The sequence below is a fragment of the Bradysia coprophila genome, unplaced genomic scaffold (genome assembly GCF_014529535.1).
Source record: "Bradysia coprophila strain Holo2 unplaced genomic scaffold, BU_Bcop_v1 contig_138, whole genome shotgun sequence".
NCBI classification, from domain to species: Eukaryota; Metazoa; Arthropoda; class Insecta; order Diptera; family Sciaridae; genus Bradysia; species Bradysia coprophila.
The window spans coordinates 7,202,480-7,222,241 of NW_023503409.1; the positions used below are offsets into that span (position 1 = coordinate 7,202,480).

General features: G+C 36.8%; 3 protein-coding genes, 1 long non-coding RNA gene and 1 other non-coding gene across 6 annotated transcripts; 4 read left to right on the plus strand and 1 right to left on the minus strand.

The window, feature by feature from the left end:
• Positions 1-3,912: 3,912 nt before the first annotated feature.
• On the minus strand, positions 3,913-7,143 carry LOC119073836 (cap-specific mRNA (nucleoside-2'-O-)-methyltransferase 1-like). Its single transcript, XM_037179647.1, has 3 exons — positions 6,943-7,143; positions 5,432-6,448; positions 3,913-5,374 (listed from the first exon to the last, which is right to left on the minus strand). The coding sequence occupies exons 2-3, from the start codon at positions 6,439-6,441 to the stop codon at positions 4,135-4,137; spliced, it is 2,250 nt and encodes a 749-aa protein (XP_037035542.1). The 5' UTR covers positions 6,442-6,448; positions 6,943-7,143; the 3' UTR covers positions 3,913-4,134.
• A 1,703-nt stretch (positions 7,144-8,846) lies between these two features.
• Positions 8,847-12,466, plus strand: LOC119073863 (endoplasmic reticulum junction formation protein lunapark-B). Of its 2 annotated transcripts, XM_037179729.1 has the most exons (8): positions 8,847-9,057; positions 9,183-9,237; positions 9,512-9,741; positions 9,808-9,940; positions 10,008-10,077; positions 10,138-10,372; positions 10,667-10,788; positions 11,575-12,466. In XM_037179729.1, exons 2-8 carry the CDS (start codon positions 9,211-9,213, stop codon positions 11,952-11,954), a joined length of 1,197 nt encoding a protein of 398 aa, XP_037035624.1. In that variant the 5' UTR covers positions 8,847-9,057; positions 9,183-9,210; the 3' UTR covers positions 11,955-12,466. The 2 variants fall into 2 exon arrangements, with proteins under 2 accessions (XP_037035624.1, XP_037035623.1); XM_037179728.1 differs by having other exon boundaries at positions 10,008-10,372.
• A 3,046-nt stretch (positions 12,467-15,512) lies between these two features.
• On the plus strand, positions 15,513-15,788 carry LOC119073908. The gene is made up of 2 exons (XR_005087098.1): positions 15,513-15,558; positions 15,625-15,788. It is a non-coding gene; the product is annotated as an uncharacterized LOC119073908 (long non-coding RNA).
• Positions 15,614-15,788, plus strand: LOC119074167. Its single transcript, XR_005087148.1, has one exon. It is a non-coding gene; the product is annotated as a U2 spliceosomal RNA (small nuclear RNA).
• A 410-nt stretch (positions 15,789-16,198) lies between these two features.
• LOC119073871 lies at positions 16,199-17,759 on the plus strand. The gene is made up of 2 exons (XM_037179742.1): positions 16,199-16,303; positions 16,420-17,759. Exon 2 carries the CDS (start codon positions 16,502-16,504, stop codon positions 17,648-17,650), a length of 1,149 nt encoding a protein of 382 aa, XP_037035637.1. The 5' UTR covers positions 16,199-16,303; positions 16,420-16,501; the 3' UTR covers positions 17,651-17,759.
• Positions 17,760-19,762: the final 2,003 nt, after the last annotated feature.

Genomic DNA, 19,762 nt, shown 5'->3' on the forward strand with positions numbered 1-19,762 from the left:
AATTAAACAAAAAAAAAAACTTTAACGGAAAAGTTTACAATTAAAATCCTTAAGCAATACGAAAAGTACCCACTTGTACTCCATTACTATTATATAATATCCATTACGTACATACATTACATCATTTTTAAGAATTTATTGCTAAAACATCACAATACAAAATTGAATAAACGGTGCTTTTGAAATCCGATGGAAAATTCTTTTTTTACATAGTGCCACCTGAGTCAATGATTTAACAGCTGGTTACATTGGATTCTGCGAAAGTAAATTCATTACATGAGTGAGAGGGATTCTTTTGAAAAACAGAATCCAAAAATCGGACCGATTTTTTTATAAAGCTTTTTTGACCTGTTTCGATAAAGTTCGATCACCTGAAATGAAATCCGGTGTCAGAATATTTTTATCACACTTTGTAAGCAGATGTGAGGTCTACCAATTTAGTAAAATAGTGCTTTTCTTACAAAAATTGCGCCCAAACGGAGAAGCCGTCATGGGCAAGTGGGGTATCGTTGGAAAGCTTATGTCATGTATTAATGGGAAAAGAGGGAATAAATTCATTTTTGGTCTCATATATACAAAAAAAATTCTAATTGGATTTTCGACAAATATCGGTGAACTTTGAAGGGTGTTTGGGCTCTTCAAAAGAAACTGAAGAGCAGAAATAATGGTTGCCCATAATCTACACTCTCATACCTTTCTAATGGTACCCAACATGCATGGGTTGAATTGACAAAAGTTTGCTTTCGATGCATGAATGTGGTTCATATACACTCTACTCAAAAATTTCAATACTAAAAACCAAATTTGTTTTTTGATGCAAACGCAAGAGGTATAAAAACATTTTTTGGCCACAAGTAATGTGTTTGTGTCCTATGGATGCCGCAACTATGAGCTTTAGAATGTACACATTGATTTTCAGACTTTCGGATACTATGTGCTGTAAATGATTCAGCTAAATCGGTATCATTTCATCGGTAGGGAATCAGACAATCTTTTAAAACGATCTTTGTTAGCTATGAATAGGATTAACAGAACTATTCTGATGTGATTTAGAAAACGTTAATAGCTTGAGTTGAGTTTTTTCGGCTTCATCACGCAGAGCAAAGTTTGTATTAAAAATGGGATGGAAATGGAAAATATGTGTGAATCCACTAAATATTCATGGAAACCATCTTTTTAAAACACGAGTGATAACCATCGATTTTCTACTCAAATGCGATGCAGTGTTGGGCAAAGGACTTTTGTCGCAGGGACAACCAATATGTGACAAATGTTACACGACAATAAGACAACAACATGAACAACTTAATTTGAATAGCATAATTTCACACGACATACAAGACGCGATGGATCTGGATATGGATGTAGATATGGATGTGCCAAATGAGCTATTCGCCGATCCACCGAATCTCGCGAATTTCCAGCGCGTCAATCGTTCAACGACAATATCAACTCAAACCACTCTTGCAACAATTTCTTTTGAAGACGCTAAACATGCATTCGACGCCATTCTACATATTCTCAACATTCCTGCGGTGGAAAGTGGTCTGTCTGATACCCAGAAAACCACAGCTTTAAGGGAAAAGTTTTTGAGGCAAATTTGGAAAATATTTTGATATTCTTTTCAATAAACTAGCCTGTTCGAATGGTCATACCTCATAGTTGCGGCATCCATAGGACACAAACACATTACTTGTGGCCAAAAAATGTTTTTATACCTCTTGCGTTTGCATCAAAAAACAAATTTGGTTTTTAGTATTGAAATTTTTGAGTAGAGTGTATATGAACCACATTCATGCATCGAAAGCAAACTTTTGTCAATTCAACCCATGCATGTTGGGTACCATTAGAAAGGTATGAGAGTGTAGATTATGGGCAACCATTATTTCTGCTCTTCAGTTTCTTTTGAAGAGCCCAAACACCCTTCAAAGTTCACCGATATTTGTCGAAAATCCAATTAGAATATTTTTGTATATATGAGACCAAAAATGAATTTATTCCCTCTTTTCCCATTAATACATGACATAAGCTTTCCAACGATACCCCACTTGCCCATGGCGGCTTCTCCGTTTGGGCGCAATTTTTGTAAGAAAAGCACTATTTTACTAAATTGGTAGACCTCACATCAGCTTACAAAGTGTGATAAAAATATTCTGACACCGGATTTCATTTCAGGTGATCGAACTTTATCGAAACAGGTCAAAAAAGCTTTATAAAAAAATCGGTCCGATTTTTGGATTCTGTTTTTCAAAAGAATCCCTCTGAACAATTTTGTGAGAAAAGAAAACTTCCAAGTGTGTTTTCGAGAAACAGTAACCGAAGCTTGTCGCTCGAAAACACAGTTGAAAGTTTGCGGTTATCACAAAATTGTTTCCTAATTATTGAATTACGTAGCAGCATCCAATGTACTAAAGCTGAATTTTAGACGAAAGATGAACCGAAAATATTCCAATTCCACATGAAGTCGATCATTTTCGCAGAAGGATTATAATGTTCAAATTTCCCATGGGGCAGGTGGTAAAATTAAATTTTGTTCATACACAACTCCTAGCCACGGAAGGAAGTCACTTTGGTACTCTTATATCGATATCATCGATGGTTGTGGCTTTACTTATTGTTACTCAAAGACAACTTTGCTGAAGAACTGTGCGAACGAGATGAATAATAATATTGCGATACATGGGTCAAAAAAGAGGTAACAACTGAAAACAGCTAAACATGCCATTTTTTCAACAATACCAATATTGTTGTGTAATGCCCGATTTCGTTAAATTAAATCATTTTTTGATCAAGAAAATTCTGTTTTCGCTTAAATACCATCAGAATGTAGTCAACTTAGCTTAAAAACAACAGGAACAACTAAAAAGGTACTAAAAACATCGGAGTCAATTCGATCTATTGTCATTTTACAGATACAGAATTTTCGTGAATTTTATTTTCCAAAAATAGGCCCAGATCCAATTAGTCATTTTTACACTTAATTACGGTTTGAAGGAAAATATCCCATAATCATAAGAGAACGAAAAAGAATTTCAACAAAAAAACCTTCTTCGACAGTACCGATAGCACGCTTCGTTGAAAATACGCAGAAAGACCAGAATTTCTTAAATTTGCTATCCAGAGAAAGTTCGAACGTCAGGCTCTAACTATTAAATGTAGCAAATGGGGCGTTGGGTAATTTGGAGCACGGTGCTAAAACAACGCATTTTTCAACTAACTACGTAAAACGTGAACTCGTCTCGGAACTCGCACACGATTTTTCGCTACCAACATTTGGTAAAAGGAGTCACTAAGACGATGACATGGCTAAAAATCATTTGCAGCAATAAACTTGCGTGTGCGAGGTCACCTTTTATGTAGTTTAAAAGTGCGTTCTTTTGGCACCGTGTGCCAGATTCCCCGATACCGTAAATGGGATGACGTATTATTTTACTCTGAAAGCTACAAAAGAGGCATCCTTGTATTCATAGCTGAATTTGGTCGTTTCTTGAAGTTGTATACCGGAAACTACAAAAGCGCCATATTCAGCTAGGGCTAGGGAAGGTTCTCAAATTACAGGCCAAGAGCCAAGACGCATATGGGTTGACCAGAAGAGATTTTTCGGTGTGCTAACAATGCATACATATGGAAAATATCTATTGAACCTTAACATCTACATTGGCCAGCTGCTTTCGTCGGTGTGTTATACTGTTCTTTCAGAATGCAGATTTTGCCATCAGTTAGACTTTTCTCTCAAAAAATCAGCCTTGTTGCGAACTTTGGGTTAGACTCCTTTATCGATAATCGTGCATCCCTAAGTCTCACTATTTTGAGTTTTAGGTCCTTGTTCAGTTTATTTATATGGATCGAAGATGGATGTTTCGTTTCATATATTTCCTTCTGATTTGTCGCTATAATATACAACGCAACACTGAGCGATAACATCCAATTATATTTTCGTAAATCTTGTATAAAAGTTTGGCTTTATTATAAAAACAGGCAGCCAAAGGCCAAAATCTTTGATTTTTCTTTTCTCACAATAAAATAAATGCAACCGTGTTGCAACCTCTTGGTATAATAATTATAATTTGAATTTATGCAAATAACGAACAAAAAACATAAAGTCCTTACTCACTTGAACGCAGCAATGAGCGACTATTTCTTAAAGCCTGTTCTGCCTCTGGCTCCGCTTCTACCCCTGTTATTCGAATATCTTGATGGATTTTGCGGTCGGTTTTTGTCTCTCCAATTTAGGGCACCACAATTCACTTGCCGATTCATATATTCACAGAAGTGCGACAGATAAACATTTCCGTCGTCCGGAGTTTTCGCAATATCAACCGTATCCAAAGTGTCAGATCTGGACCAGTTCCACAGTTGTCTACTGCGGAACGTTTCGTTAAAATTTGTTTCATCTCTTACATTTGGAAAATTTCGAAGAAACAACAGGCCATTCACCGCGTGAAAACGTTTAGGTCCGATAAACGTTTGCAAGGAATGTCCCAGAACTTTCGAACCTGATTGGATCGATTTCCATGATCCACGAAATTTTTCCATTTCGGGAACGAGATCCTTCAGCAAAAATGTTTCTTTACAATTGATCGACGCTGTTCTTATACTCTCCCCATTTTCGATTCGAATGAAGGACGATGAATTGTTAATGGCATCGGCGAATTTTTTACACAATTCCAGTCGCACCAAATACGGATGACCTCGTATATCCTGACCATTCAAGACTAAACCATCTATTATGTGGAAGCCATCCGACGATTTACCATTGGAGTTGGCATTCTGAACGTGATTACAGGCAATTTCTCCGTACAAGAATGTATTCGTCGGAAATTTCAAACCAAAATTTGGCGGTGCGTTTATCCATTCCGTTGAAATTGGATCCCACATCTTGACATCAGTTGAGCTATTGGTTGAGAAAAATGTTCGCCTGTCGGTACTGACGTTCTCAATACGAATACAGTGCCACTCGTTTCCTAACTTGCCACCTGGTAGCCCAAACGATTCACACAGTGGCAGCAACGGACTTAACAAATTCTCTGGAAAGTTGACGAATTTCGCCCATTCGCCAATGGTGCAATCAAAAATGACGTCAGTCTTCGGTACGACATTCCAGTATTCGAGGCATGTTTGGACCAGAGATGGATCTGACGAACAAGCGGAACCACCGCGCGTCATCTGAAGCATTGACTCTGTCTGAATCTCGGCAAGTGAGTTGTTACTTTTGTACACGAAATTGAAAAACTCGATGTCATTGAGCAGGATCTCTTCTGGCACCAAGCTTATCACATCCAAGTCTTCAGTGTTGTTGAGTTTAACATTCACCTCTTCCAGGTACATTCGAATGTTCGTCGTATCGTGGAACTTCCACTTGCAGATGAGATAACTTAAAAGATAAATTCATTAAAGAGCGTCAGAATTTCAGAGCCATCGTCATTCGTACCGTTCTGCACTCGATGGCCTCGAAGATTTCGGTTTCAACAAAATGACTTGGGCGAAGCACTTATGCAGCAGGTAAATTAGACCAACGGTAAATGGCATCAATACATCGAACAGTTTCATAATAAAATGTCCATTTTGCCGAAGCAACGAAAGTGCCAGAATCGCTTCGCTTAGGTACATCCGTTTAAAAATGGTTTCCTTTCCGTATTTCTGGTTTTCCACGTCGTAGGCGCCATCAGCAACAGCAATGTGTACGCCCAAGGAAATGTGTTGTTTCACGTATCGTACAATCGAGGTAATATTCTCTTCGTTGGTGATGTCACCATCACGTTTGGCACCTTTGAATATGGTGAACCGTTCGCCACCAACTGTAAACCGGTTTGTGCCATAAAAACCGTTTTTCATGGGAATACCAAAACCCTTAGTTTGCCAGTCTCTTCGCCACAGTAAATAATCCGCAAATCCACCCGGTCCGCCCCAAATATCAACAAAGTACATGAGCTCATTCGGTTCAATTATTGAGCGGCCCAATTTGTCCACTGGATTGGAAAACATGTAGCCCAGTAGCGAGTCAATGTTTGCAAACTTAACGGCGGCACGATTCAGCAGAAAGGCTTTCTTGACCTCTTCGAGTGGATTTACTCTTTGCTTTTTGGTTCGTCGTTCCGATTCGGAAAACAATTCGTATTCTAGGTAGGCGGAGTACAATTTTTGAACAATTTCTTTGTCAGCAAATTTCGTCGTCTCATCGAAGCCAATCTTCCGTTCACCGAAAATCGTCCAAGACGATAATACATTCCGATCTAAACGACCGTGACGCTTATTTTCCAGGCACTCATACGACTCAAGCAACAGCTCCTCTATGGATTTTTCCGACTTAGGTTGGATTGATCCACTCTCAACGGTTGCCTCAGTTGTAACTGCGTTCGATAGATCTAATTCAGAAGTGAGTGCTGTTAATTCGGAAATGGTGTCTTCATTCGGACTTTCCGATTTCTTTTCCGATGACATGACGCTACTGCAAAGAGAAAAATTGTTTGTGGAAAAGAGTTGATTACATTTCGTCATTTCGTAAGAATATTGTAAATAAAGTAAATCGCCAAAGCGGTGGGGTCAACAAATCTATATAAACGACGGAAGTTCTTTTTGAATTTTATCATATTCAAAGTCTAATAACGAGACCAGCGGGTTATCCACTCATAGACCCAGAATGAACGCACAATTAGCGAAAAAACGCCTCAGAGTCAGTGGGGAACGCTGGGTACTTCTGTCTTAAATTGTATACTGACGCAAAAAGTCATAATTCAAATCTTGCATCGGAATGGGGCGATCATTTAATTGACTTCACGCAGTTAATGGGTTTGAATGAGAGGTCTGCGATTAACTGAAATTTGAATTCAGTACAATTGAGGTAGTGATAACCTTTCGGAACGAACGGTTCAACAATTTAAGTAAATGAATAATTTACATTAGCCGGAATTGTTTATAATGATTAAAGACTAGCTTACTTACCAGTTGTGTTGTTACCCAGCAACAATTCTTTTATTAAGACAACTATACTTCTTGGAAACAATTGTGATACTTGGGTGCCAATGGTGTTGGTTGTATTATTTTCCGAGAAACATCGAGATAGTTTTTGGGCTGCAATGGTTGCATAAAAATTGTTGTCATTGATAAAGTTGACAAAAGAGCAAAATTTGCTGTCAACAAAATAAAATTTTGTGTGCAGCCGCTGGAGTTGGATGCGTACACTATTTCATCTTTGAAATTTGTTGAAAAATGTAAAATGTAAATTGTCTTCGATGATTGTAATGACAGTTACGTTATTGTTAAATCGCACACGTCCCTTGCTTGATTCGCTTGAACTTATATTTTTTTGCTGCTTAAAGGGAACACTTCTCCAGAAATTACAGAATTTACATGAAAATTAAACAATGTTCAATGAACATTATCACTCTAGTAACAATTGTTCTTCATTATTCCCTTGACTCAAAGTCATGGGTCTTACGAATGATAAACACTCTAAAATGTTTGTCACACAATGTTCACTACTATGATTGAAAATACATGAAATGTATGACCTTAAATACAGAAAATGTTTGTCACACTTTGTTCATTCCTTGTTACCACGATAACTTCAGTAATTCTAAACGGATTTCAAAAAACTTTTTTTTAATCGACGAGAAATTAAATTTCTCAGATCAAGTTCGAAGATGGGCTATGAAGGACCGATGATCTTAAAGATATTCCCAAAAGAATTTTTGTCTCGTCGCTTGATGCCACGATAACTCGAGTAGTTTTCGACGGATTTCCAAAAACTTTTTTTTAATCGACCAGGAATTAAACCCCTTAAGTTCGAAGATGAACTATAAGAGACGGGTGATCTTAGAGATATTCTCAAAAGAATTTTTGTTTTGTCGCTTGATTCAACTATAACTCGAGTAGTTTTCGACAGATTTCCATTTTTTTTTATTCGACGAGGAATTAAATTTTTGAAGTTAATTTCGAAGATGGTCTATAACAGACGGGTGATCTTAGAGATATTCTTAATTTTGAAGATGGGCTGTAACGGACAGATGATCTTAAAGATATTCTTGAAAGAATTTTTGTCTTATCGCTTGATAACACGAATACTCGAGTAATTCCTAACGGATTTCCAAAAACTTCTTTTTATTCGAAGGAGAATTAAATTCCTGAGGTTAATTTTGAGGACGAACAATTGATCTTAGATATATTCTTAAAAGAATTTTTGTCGCGTCGCTTGATAGCACGATAGCTTGAGTAATCCTCAACAGATTTAAAAAAAATATTATTCGACTAAGAATGAAATTCACACGAGTTTAAATTTATTCAGGAGTTTAGCAAGAAATACGTCCTCATTGCAGCGTCTTTTAGCAGACACAGTAATATCGAAGCTTCTTTTGTTTGAAAATGTAGAAATAAGCAAGATTCAGAACCTTTGTTTATTCTGAAATTTGATTTTCAATAAAATAAAAGGAGCGAACAATTTATGACAAAACAAGACAAAAAGCTACTTTGATCAAAATCAATCTATTATATTTTTGTAACAATTACAAAAATCTATTGAGAAAATATCAGTCAGTCAGTCAAGGGACCTGACCCACCCATAAGGTGGTGCCTAGTAGCACACTTCCAAACAGAAATCTATTACTTCCTTTCATTAAACAGAATATTTAGTAGAATTGTTGTGGAATTTTGTATTTTTTAAACGGGACACCACACACTTCTCATTACAATTTATCTTATCAAAATGACGTGGTTGACTAAATGATTCGTTACGTTTCTTTTAGTTGAACTGTTTCTGTTATAAGTTTAAATTCTCACGCCAAACAAAACGGACGAAATAATCGTTGTGCTGTAAATCTACTACAATATTCTTCGTAATAAAACAAAAATAACTCGACTTTTGTAACTGACATTGACATTCTCGCATCAGTAAACAAATTTTGTGAATTTTTTTTTTAAATAAATTTTATGCATTTCTTTTATCAAAACGAGGTGATAGGTTGTTAAAAATGCATATTAGCTGTTGTGCTAGTATATCCTGAAATTGAAATTCAATCAAGCAAAATCGAAAGCCATTGCATTAACATTGTTAGTTTTAAGGTTAGTTTGAATGTGTTGTAAGTTTTTCTTCTCTTCTTATTAATTTCTTTATGGGATTTATGATGCTGTTGCCAACAATAATTTATATTTAGACTGACCAATATGTTATTTTTGTTGCATTAAAGGCTCATCATTTGCTGAATTTAGGAAAAAATGGGAGTTGTATTAGCGAAATTTAGGGTAAGTAAGAAAAAAAAAAACCTGTGAAAAATTGTTTTGTTTACGTCAGCGTTTAATTTGGTACATTCGGATGATTAATCAGAGAGTCAAATAGCTGAGCAGCCGGTTTTCCTTTCTAATTTGATTTTGATAAGAACACACGAAGCGCTCAAGTGGCGGCTTGCATGTAAATGAACTCGTATGACTAAAATTAGTGCTGACTGTAAATGACGCAATTTATTTAAATTTATTTTTATGCAAAACATCAAATTGAATTTTCGAATTTTATTTTTAGAAGCAAAAAACGACCTATCAAATTCTGGAGAAATTGGAGGAAGACATAAAGGAGGCCGAAGCGTTAACAATCAGTACGAAAGAGAAGCAACGGCGATTTATTGTCAATTTGTATCTGGTATCAATCGGTCTGTTGGTTATTGGTTGTCTGCTTTACTATTTCTACTTTCTACCGCCCACATGGAGCAAACGAATCGTGTACACAATCCCTCTGCTAGCAGCGTCCGTTTTGTAAGTTGCTTTGCTTGATTAGTCGATCGAATCGAGAAATGTTACATTTAAAAAAAAACTTTCCAGCGTGATCTGTCTAGGCCGATTAGGATCGTGGTTTTTCCAAAAGCGACTGAACAAAAACTCTACCAACTTAACGAAGTTGCGTGAAGAAAAGAAAAAGATAATCGAAAAAGTCATGGACACAGAAACGTATAAGGTCTGCAGGATGTGACATAGCAACTATCACGAAACTAACGCCACGAAATTTTTTGATTCCATTTCAGGTTGCCATTGAATTACTTAATCGATTCGGTGATAAAACGAACGACCTTAAAGTCCAATCTAATACCGGAGGTAAAAGGGCACTCAAGCCTCCGCATAATCATTCCAATAACATTCCTAAACCATTTCCAGCAATAACACAGTCACCCGTTCCATCCACACTGAATAACAGAAATTTAACACAAGCACGAAACCGTATCGGTCAATCCCCTCAAGTCAATACATTGGATAGAACGAACTTTCCAAGCACACCGTTGGGTGTCGCCCCTAAAACTCCCATATCAAACAATCCTAGCCGTGCATACGTTTCACCGTACAGTACACCATCATCAAACTATCAACTTCAGTATCGTACGCAGGTGAAAACGTAAGTATACTTTTAACAACACACCAGACTTTATCAGGTTATTAAGAACGTGGATTTGAACGGTCTCGAAGCCCATATGACGTGTGACCGACAATAGTTATTTTTTCATAGAGGGAAATTTCATTTTGAGGGAGTCACCCGAGAAAATGAAATTTCCTACTTTGTTTCCCGAGGTCAACACAACGATTCTCACAGAAAAGGCTCCCAAAGTATTTCCTCTCCGTACGTCGTATGGGGACTGTCAACGTAAAGTTAAGAGGAAGGTCCTCTATTCGATTCTATTTTCTATTTCAGCCCATTTCCGATCATTAATCAAAATGAGAAAAAGTTTTTCGACAAAATATTGGATTTTCTAATGGGAGAAGGTCAGAGCAGTCTGTATGGAATGGTTTGCAAGGAATGTTACGGACATAATGGTACTTGAATTTGCTATTTTTTTATTAGATTTTACGAAAACTATGGCCTGCGTTGTATGGCCTAGCTAATGGTGTGGTTGTCAACGAAAAAAATCTTCAAAAAATCTTACTTTTGTCTGGGTACAAGAAGTCGAGAGGGGACGTCTTACATCACATGAAAATTGATTTTTCCTTCTACAAATAAAAGAGTGGATTTGAGCAATATTTCTCAGTACTGTCACTGATTGATGCTGTGGGCAAGTCGGTCTTCTTTGACTTCATAAGAACACTATTTCAACTTGATCGATAATTTCAATTTGTTAACGAATTATTGATTTTTATAAAATTTGAAGTTCGAAAGACCGACTCGGTTGCAGTAGTGCCATCACTGTTTTTTTTGCGAGAGTCATGAGCCCAATCTATTGGCCTAACACTTTGTTGTAAAGGCAAATTGATTTTCCTTCTTCAAGCTAGCCTCACCCCTGTTTGCGAAACGTGGTCCTGTTTTAGAGTGAGACTACCCACACTAGAAAAAAAACTTCTATTTTCCTAGCTGGAGCATGACTGTTGCACATCAGAAATTAAGAACGTAAGTTCAACCGGATGCAAATAGTGTAGTGAAGACTATTGGCACCCGGGTGCATCTTCCAAAACAATTCAATCGAACATTTCACTCATAATTTCCATTAAAAATTCTAAGAAATCAAAACTGTGTTCAGACAATTGCTCCCATGTTGTCCTCCAAATAGTTTTAAGACAATCTACGACGATGGCATTCATTAACCACAATTTCAATCGCAATTTTAGGAATGGTTTCGCTCGAAGAATACGAATACAGTGCATTCCGGTGTGCATTTTGTAAAGTACTTAATCCGGCCAAGAAAATCCGGCCCAAAGCTCCAGCACTTTCGATCGAAAATATCGGCTCGACGATCCAGTCTAGCAGTTCAACGTCATCGTCCGATAAGGATTCTGGATCCGAAACAGAAGAAAAAAGCAACAGTTTGATGACTGGATCGCTTCCGCTCAGTGGTGCTGAGGATGTGTCACATCAACAAGTGTCTGGATCGGAGTCGAACGTTGAACCATCCGTCGACGATGATAATGTACAGCCATCACAGTTAAGCGAAGAAAAATTGGATGAAAATGTGGAGGAGAAATCTGCGATTGATAAAAAAACCGACTGAACGTGTGATGACGTTTTGGTTGGGGAAATTTTTCAATTAACAAAAACAAATCAAATAATTTGATAAGCAATGAAGTAAAAAGTGCCCGACTGTGGTTCAATAATTTTTTTTAAATTTTCTTCTCCGATAAAATAGTTAATCGAATCAACGAAAATTCAGTCAAACATTCACCCAACTTTTAGTTAGTTACTTTTTGGACATATTTTGGAGTTTGTACTTTTGTGTTTCGTTGTTGTTTTTAGGAGACCAAACGTAAATGTAAATAGCAATTAACTTGTAAATTTAGTGAGAGAGAGAAAAAACATATGAATTCAATGGCTCACGTTGAATATCGCGTTTCATCCCAGTCATCAGAGTAAGCATACTTTACCCTTTCATTCGATACCGTTTGATGGTTAAGTGAACTTTCATTTTTAGTATTTATGTAATAAAACATTAAAACCTTTCATCCTTCTTCTATTGCTTTATAATTTTAACAATAAAATGTAATTAATAAATTCGTTGCAATTATTCGTGCCTCTCGTTTTCACTATTCATCTGTTATCGATATTTAACAACGTTTCGTCGACGTTTTGTCGTAATGACAAGCTATGGGTAATGTGGTTCTTTATATAGTAAAATCGATGTTAAAAAATTGAAGTACAAGATTTGAAATCTACCGATTAAAAATACTTTGATCGATGGAAGTAATAGACCCAGGGCCTATTTTTCAATTTTCCTAATGAATTTTCGTGAATTTTAATGAAATTGATGAAATTTAATGAATTTCATGAAATCTGATGAATTTTAATGAATTTCATGAAATCTGATGAATTTTAATGAAATTCATAATATCTGATGAATTTCAAAGAATAACTTATGATTTAAACGATTTATTAGTCTGAAATATAACAGAATTTATGTTTAAAATCGAACTATTCGATTTTGTACTTTATTTTTTCTTTGATTGTCGGATGGTTGCTCAAACACGCCTTTGAACCACTCCTGTTCATGACTTTTACAATTTGATTTTTCACGTCGTTTCTTCTTGCTTAACCAATACTGTACAGAAGGCGTTTGTATGTTTGTATTTACGTACAAGTAGTCAGATCCAATGATACAATAGTGGGATAGATAGGACTTCTATGTAAATATTTTGTTCAAGAGGTGAAGCAAAAACAAATACGAAATATTCAATTGTGTGTGTGACGTGTGTGAGTACCTTAAATTTATGGTACTTACGTATTTTCGTACTTATTTTGAAATGTAGGCGCGAAGAAAATTTGCATTTTCACTTTTTCTTCGAAATTGGTTTAAAGGATTTCTTTTGTGTTCAATTAAATATTTATCGAACTGAAATTTATATTTCATATAAACAATATCTCATTGTCCCCAATATTGAACTAATTTTGTGATTTTTTCCTTTTCGATCGAAAGAAATTTCGACGATCGGAGAATTCAATCAGTTGGCTGAATTTACAAACTTTCACGTTCAGTAGTCACGCATATATAGTTTATAATAAAAGTGTTAACATCGCATCGTCAAAATTAAAAAATGTTTAAGAAAATTGGTTAGAAAATGTGTGTAATTAGGTAGTGAACAGTTTATGTGTAATTGATAGTAGAATTTTCCTTTAAAGTGGTAAAAGTTCATTTCGAAAAGTCAGCAACGATTTAATGAAATTGTCAAAATTAATTTGAATGTGTAAGTGTGTGTGTATCAAATGTATATTACACTGAGTTTACTTTTGCTTCACGATTTCGTCTACGTAATTCCTGTCTATTACACTATTATGTCATTGGTCAGATCAAGTGTCGAGTGAAATTGTCGAACGGTCAGGGGTTTTGAACTTGTTATACACATCGGCTGATTGCAGCTTTGTAGCAACAATTCTCGCCAAAACAATCTTGAAGAGAAAAGTCTGTGGCCAGAGCGTAGCGACCTTTCTTCCCTCGTTGAACAATACCAACATAAATTCAACAAAACCCAGTATAGCGACCAACCAAAACCAACCAATGAAAGTACAAACCAGGAATGGTCTGTCAATACAAACCGGAGGAAATAGCGATTTCATATAAAAAAAAAACTCACTTTTCAATGATTTTCATTGAAAGGTGAGTTTGTTTGTATGAAATCGCTATTTCCTCCGATCCATACAAATTTTGACATTAGTCCATACCTATATGGGTAATTCCATGGTTAGTTGCGTTACAAATTTCGTTAACTGTGAGTCATTAAGTTAATTGTGCTGGCTATGTTTTGCGGTAACAAATCAGTCTATAAATTTTCTAATACTCAGGAGACACAGTGCTTTCATACCAACAAGAATTGGAATTTTTAGCCTGCGAAGTCTGACTTGTGTGATCGCAAAAGTCGGCGGTTAGTTGCGTTACACGTTTGTGACTTTTCGAAATATTTTCACCAAATAAAAACTGATTTCGGTAAACTTTTTTTTTCCTGAAAGCTATGGTCAAGACGCGCAGTTTAAGCCCAATATGAGGTTGGTAACCCAAAATTGGGGGAGATATGTCTAAAAAAGTGGTATTTTTCGGAGGTCATAAATAGCCAGAAATATTTTTTTTGTTCACAATTGGTGGTTGTTACCCCAAAGAAAATGTTGTTTCGGCTCAAAACCGTTTAACAAAATGGTTACAAAATTTTTCGAGATAATCTCGACGAGTTAAAATTCGAGGATGACTTTTATCACCACTGGGAAGCTGTTGTCACCTACTTTACTCACCCAACTAACCTGATTGACTCAAAGTTATTTTTCTCGTGAAGTCATATGCTGCCACTTTCGAATGACACCGATCTTCAGTTTTTATTTGAAAAAATGTAATTTCGGCAACGTTTGGGTCGAAGTGATTTTACCTTACTTCGAAGCAGAATGAACTAAAAATCTTCAAAATATTTAATTTCGTGTCATTTGGAGCAATTGTGGAATTATTGTGGACCATCCACATCTACAGGAAAACTTTACAAAAATCATTTGAGATTTATTGAGAATATCTCGGAAGGTCGAATACAAACAAACACTTTTTGGTCATGTCTCCCCGAGACCGCATTTTACAATAACCTCATATTGGTGTCAAACTACGCGTCTTGTCAATAGCTTTCAGCAAAAAAAAAGTTTAGTGAAATCGGTTCAGGTTTCGTGAAATAAACTAGAATTTTCAAAAATTTTCTGAAAAAAAGCATACATTTTTATGGTTGTATCTCCTCGAGATTTTTGGCCATCGACGTAATATGGGGCTTAAACGACGCGTCTGGTCAACAGCTTTCAAGGAAAAAAAAAGTTTGCCGAAATCGCATTTCAATTAGTGAAAATATTTCGAACAGTCACAAATTAGCTGGAATTACCCATATGTATAGAGTATACTTTCATTGCAAGTTATGTTCGCTCATGGTTAATATTCACATAAAACATTTGTTCCGTACGTTATGCATGCAGCAGAACTGTGTATATTGTAGTAGGTATGTATAGCATTATACAACAAATTTTCGAGACGAATTTCTTCGAACATTTTTGTAAAGAGTCTCTAGACTTTCTCATGTTCATTTTTATGACCTTTGTACGGCGGTGACGGTACGGTATCGCTTCTCGGCCTAAAGGCTAAGATCAAAGTAAGGACGCTTCAAAGTAAGTGGCTTTGGAACATATACTAATCAACTTTTTTCTTTTCCTTTCAGGTGTAGTATCTGTTCTTATTAGCTTAATATCTAATAGATCCCCTATATGGGGACATATGAATATTAAACTTATTTTTGAATACAGACGAAGTGCTAGGAGCTTGCTCCACCTTTGTCACGGGTTGGCCAGGTATTGCAGTACCGCCTGGATCGGCCCAAATAAACTTTTTCAAAAAACAAAATCAAAAGATTAGCCAAATGGTTAATTATCGTGTACGCTGGTGCACATTCCATGATAATACTCATACGCAATTTTTTGAGTAGATAATGGTGTTAGAGCTAAATCAATTCAATTTCAATTGAAATCATCATAACTCTCATATTTCTGTAGACTTTCAAATGGAATCTTAAAGAGTTACGAAAGGAGTTTTAGAGGGTTGTAGAACTCTTTCATGACTCTCTAACTATTTGAAACACAATTCAGTGGTTTCCCCTCTCGTTTATTTGTTTCTTGAATCATTCAAAATTGGTAAATATTTTGTTAGAATTGAAAAAAGTAACACAATTTTCGTGCGTCACATTTATTTCGAATCAATAAAAACCGTGGAGCAATCGAACATCAATCCAGTTGTGTAAAGGCTTTGCACCTGACGTAATACAAAACCAAAAATGTTGATAAAAGTGTTGTCGTTGACTTATTGTCTTCTTGAATTAACGACATACATAGACGAAACCACAGGTAGATTCGAGAGGCCAATTTTCTTTGAAAGTTTTAAGTAATTGAAATTGAATCATCGGAAGCTTCATTCCAATGTATTCGCACAAAAAGCTTCATTCCAATTTTTGCAATTCCAGCTCTCGATCCTATCAATCCCCGAGTCAAAGGGACACCATCCGTAATCGGCGTTGTAACCGACCCGTACCTCAATCGTGATTCATGTGGATCAACAAAATTTGGTTCACGAGCATTGTGGGTATGTCGGGACACAAATGTTTTCAATGCTACGTTGCCCATTATCTGCAATTCCGCATGTACGGCGACAACAAATGGCGCTCGTTTTATCCGTTAGTACCTCATAATTGCGACGGAGAGTCTGGACGACCGGGAAATCAAGCAGGAGGATGTCCAGGCAGCAGTCGTTACCCACATTGGCCTTCATCTCCTCCACTTGTTGCATTCGACGATGGGAACACAGCGATTGCGTATACGTGGATATCAAATACCCATTTGAAACCACATTCATTGGATGCTTACGATTATGATCCCTCAACTGCACTGTATCGTGTCACTTACAAGTACGGCTCGGATAAAGGCTCCTTACCGAAGGCTGAGCTAGTTAATCCAACATTCTGGTCGAAAAACGATTATTCATACGGATTGGCAGGAGGAGTAGTTCGCAAAAACGTTGCATATCTTTGGGGCCAAGATTCTCACGGAAAAATGGCTCTTGCTCGAGTTTCTGCACGCAGCATAGAGAACAGTGCCGGTTACGAATTTTTTGTTGGTGGCACTTGGACTAAGAAGAAGCCAGTAGTGGGCGATAGAGCTGCTTCAATTGAAAATGTGAGTGCCGGTGGACAGGGAACATACTATTGGTCGGAACACTGGCAAAGTTACGTTTGGATTGGCCAGTCGTCTCCTTCAATCCACGCGTACTTCTACATTACCACCGCGCCAAAACCGGCAGGTCCTTGGGCGAAGCCGTCGTATTTTTATTCGGGAGAAAATGGAAATGGTATATTTCCAGCATATTCCACCCAGGCTCATCCAGGATTCTCTGACCCAGGAAAGAACGAGATATACGTGACGTACACGAAATGTGATGACCGGCCTTACGACGGCTACTCCACGCCATTGATTCGAATCGAATGGGAAAGTATCAGTCCTAAAGGAAGCACTGGTTGCAGTGGTAAATATCAAAATGAAAATGGCTGGTGCTGGCGTTACTGCAACGGAACCAGTGGACGGTGGTGTTACACTCGCAAGGATTGCTTATCAAAGGAGTATGTTTGCGATACAATGTCGAAATGCACAGGGCTCAGTTGTGATATCGCAGATGAAGGATGTGTAAAAGATTGTCCGTAAAATATTAAAACCAGCCACTGGATTTACATCCATCATGATGGAATGTTTTAAATCCAGAAGAATTAAAATGGTTTTGGGCTTAGAACATATTTATATCAATCAAACGCAAACTTTCAAGGCAGTCAGGTCAAACGTTTGTGCAATTTAATACAATTAAGAGTGAATTGGCGAAATCTTCGCACAATTGCGATCGATAAGGTCCACGATTTTGACGAGTGATAACTCCTATCAAATCCTTGGGTCCACTGGACGAATGTAATTATGACGCACTTGAAATCGACTCGCTTTACCCATGCGTAGTATACGAAAAGTTATGTTCATTTGAGGGTAGTTTGAAGAGTTGTTTTGGAGGAGTCTACACCATTGTCACAAAAAGTAAAATAGACCCTGGACAGACGCTCAAAACGTGCCGGCGTTCCATAAGTTTTTGTCTTCAGGGCGTTCCTTCGTACTTTGGTGATTTTTCTTTGGCATTTCTTCACATTCTGGCGATTTTTCTTGGTGATTCAACAAATCAGCCAAAAATGATGAATTGCTAAGAAAAGTCGTCAAAGTGTGAAGAATGGCTCAAATGTGATGAATGTCCCAAAAAACTCTTGGCGATTTGACTATGGCTATACTTTACGGCTATCTGGCAAATTACAAAGAAAGATCGACGGATTTTTTTGAAAGTGGACCAGGCTCTGTCTGTGATTTACTGCCGCTACAGACTATGGACATACATGTGTTAGGATTCATTGGATGGGTATTGTCCAGTAGATACGGGGCAAGCACACATATCTTACATGTTCTGAAGCATTGTTCGAAAATAATGTCTGAGCTGAAGGCCTGCAATTTGGATGAACTTCAAAAGGTTACATCTCACACCTGGCGATTAGTGGATGCCCAATAGATCAGACATCAAAAACAGCAAAATTCGTGTATTTTCCTAAAATTAATATTTTGCTTTCTAGTGAAGGAACGCTATCATGCTCGCACGTTAGTAAGCGGGCGTGACGCAAGTCCACTACCAAAAATGTTTTGCAGAAAATTTTTGGGGATGGCGGAGCATATTTACAGCAATTTTTTGACTTCTTTCCTTCGGCTCCAATGGCCCCAAACTAAAAATCTAGGAATCCATACGAGTTCAACGAGCTATCACATGTTACTGCAGCTTCAAAATTGGCCGAGATATTGAACTTGAATTTTCAGATAATGCAAACCGCCTAAGTTAGTTAGTTTGTTTTACTTAGTTCCTAAACGTTTCTATAGATTTTCCTGAAAATTTGGTTATAAGCTAATAATGGCCCAAAAATCAGAATGGAATTTTCAAACATCGAAAAAAACCCATACCTTGGGAGCTGCAGCTCTCCAAAGAATTGTGCATTATTAAGTTTTTACTTCCGCTAGGTTGGTTCCTAAATTTTGGGATGACAGATGATTCCTCTGGCACTACCTAACTTCCATCGGTTTTTTTTATGGATTTGGGTTATTTTCGATATAAGTTTGCTTCAAGTTTGGTTTCTAGATTTTGGGATTCAGACTGATTTCTCTAGAATTTTTTAATTTCCATAGGGTTTTTTGATGCTGTCGAAATGACATACTTACAAAAGTGGTGAAATCAGTCAAAAAACCCTTAAAGGGTAAATGTGACGCAAGTCATTTATCTTACTTACAAAAAAACTGATATCGCTGAGGGTGACACATTGTGTGCTGCAGGGCCTATTTTTCAATTTTCCTAATGAATTTTCGTGAATTTTAATGAAATTGATGAAATTTAATGAATTTCATGAAATCTGATGAATTTTAATGAAATTCATAATATCTGATGAATTTCAAAGAATAACTTATGATTTAAACGATTTATTAGTCTGAAATATAACAGAATTTATGTTTAAAATCGAACTATTCGATTTTGTACTTTATTTTTTCTTTGATTGTCGGATGGTTGCTCAAACACGCCTTTGAACCACTCCTGTTCATGACTTTTACAATTTGATTTTTCACGTCGTTTCTTCGGCATCGGAGAATATGGCACACGCGATCATAGTATGCATCCTTTTACTACATGTAACGAAAAGTCATGACTGTGCCAGATTCACTCCTTAGAGGTGAATCTGGCACACCATCAAT

Bases quoted from the DNA above. Each gene is read 5' to 3' on its own strand.
- LOC119073863 (XM_037179728.1), top strand. From the start codon at position 9,211: ATGGGAGTTGTATTAGCGAAATTTAGG. The intron at 9,742-9,807 runs GTAAGTTGCTTT...AAAACTTTCCAG, and splicing joins CTGCTAGCAGCGTCCGTTTT to CGTGATCTGTCTAGGCCGAT. The intron at 9,941-10,007 runs GTCTGCAGGATG...ATTCCATTTCAG, and splicing joins TGGACACAGAAACGTATAAG to GTTGCCATTGAATTACTTAA.
- LOC119073836 (XM_037179647.1), bottom strand. From the start codon at position 6,441: ATGTCATCGGAAAAGAAATCGGAAAGTCCGAATGAAGACACCATTTCC. The intron at 5,375-5,431 runs GTACGAATGACG...TTATCTTTTAAG, and splicing joins AGGCCATCGAGTGCAGAACG to TTATCTCATCTGCAAGTGGA.
- LOC119073871 (XM_037179742.1), top strand. From the start codon at position 16,502: ATGTGGATCAACAAAATTTGGTTCACGAGCATTGTGGGTATGTCGGGA.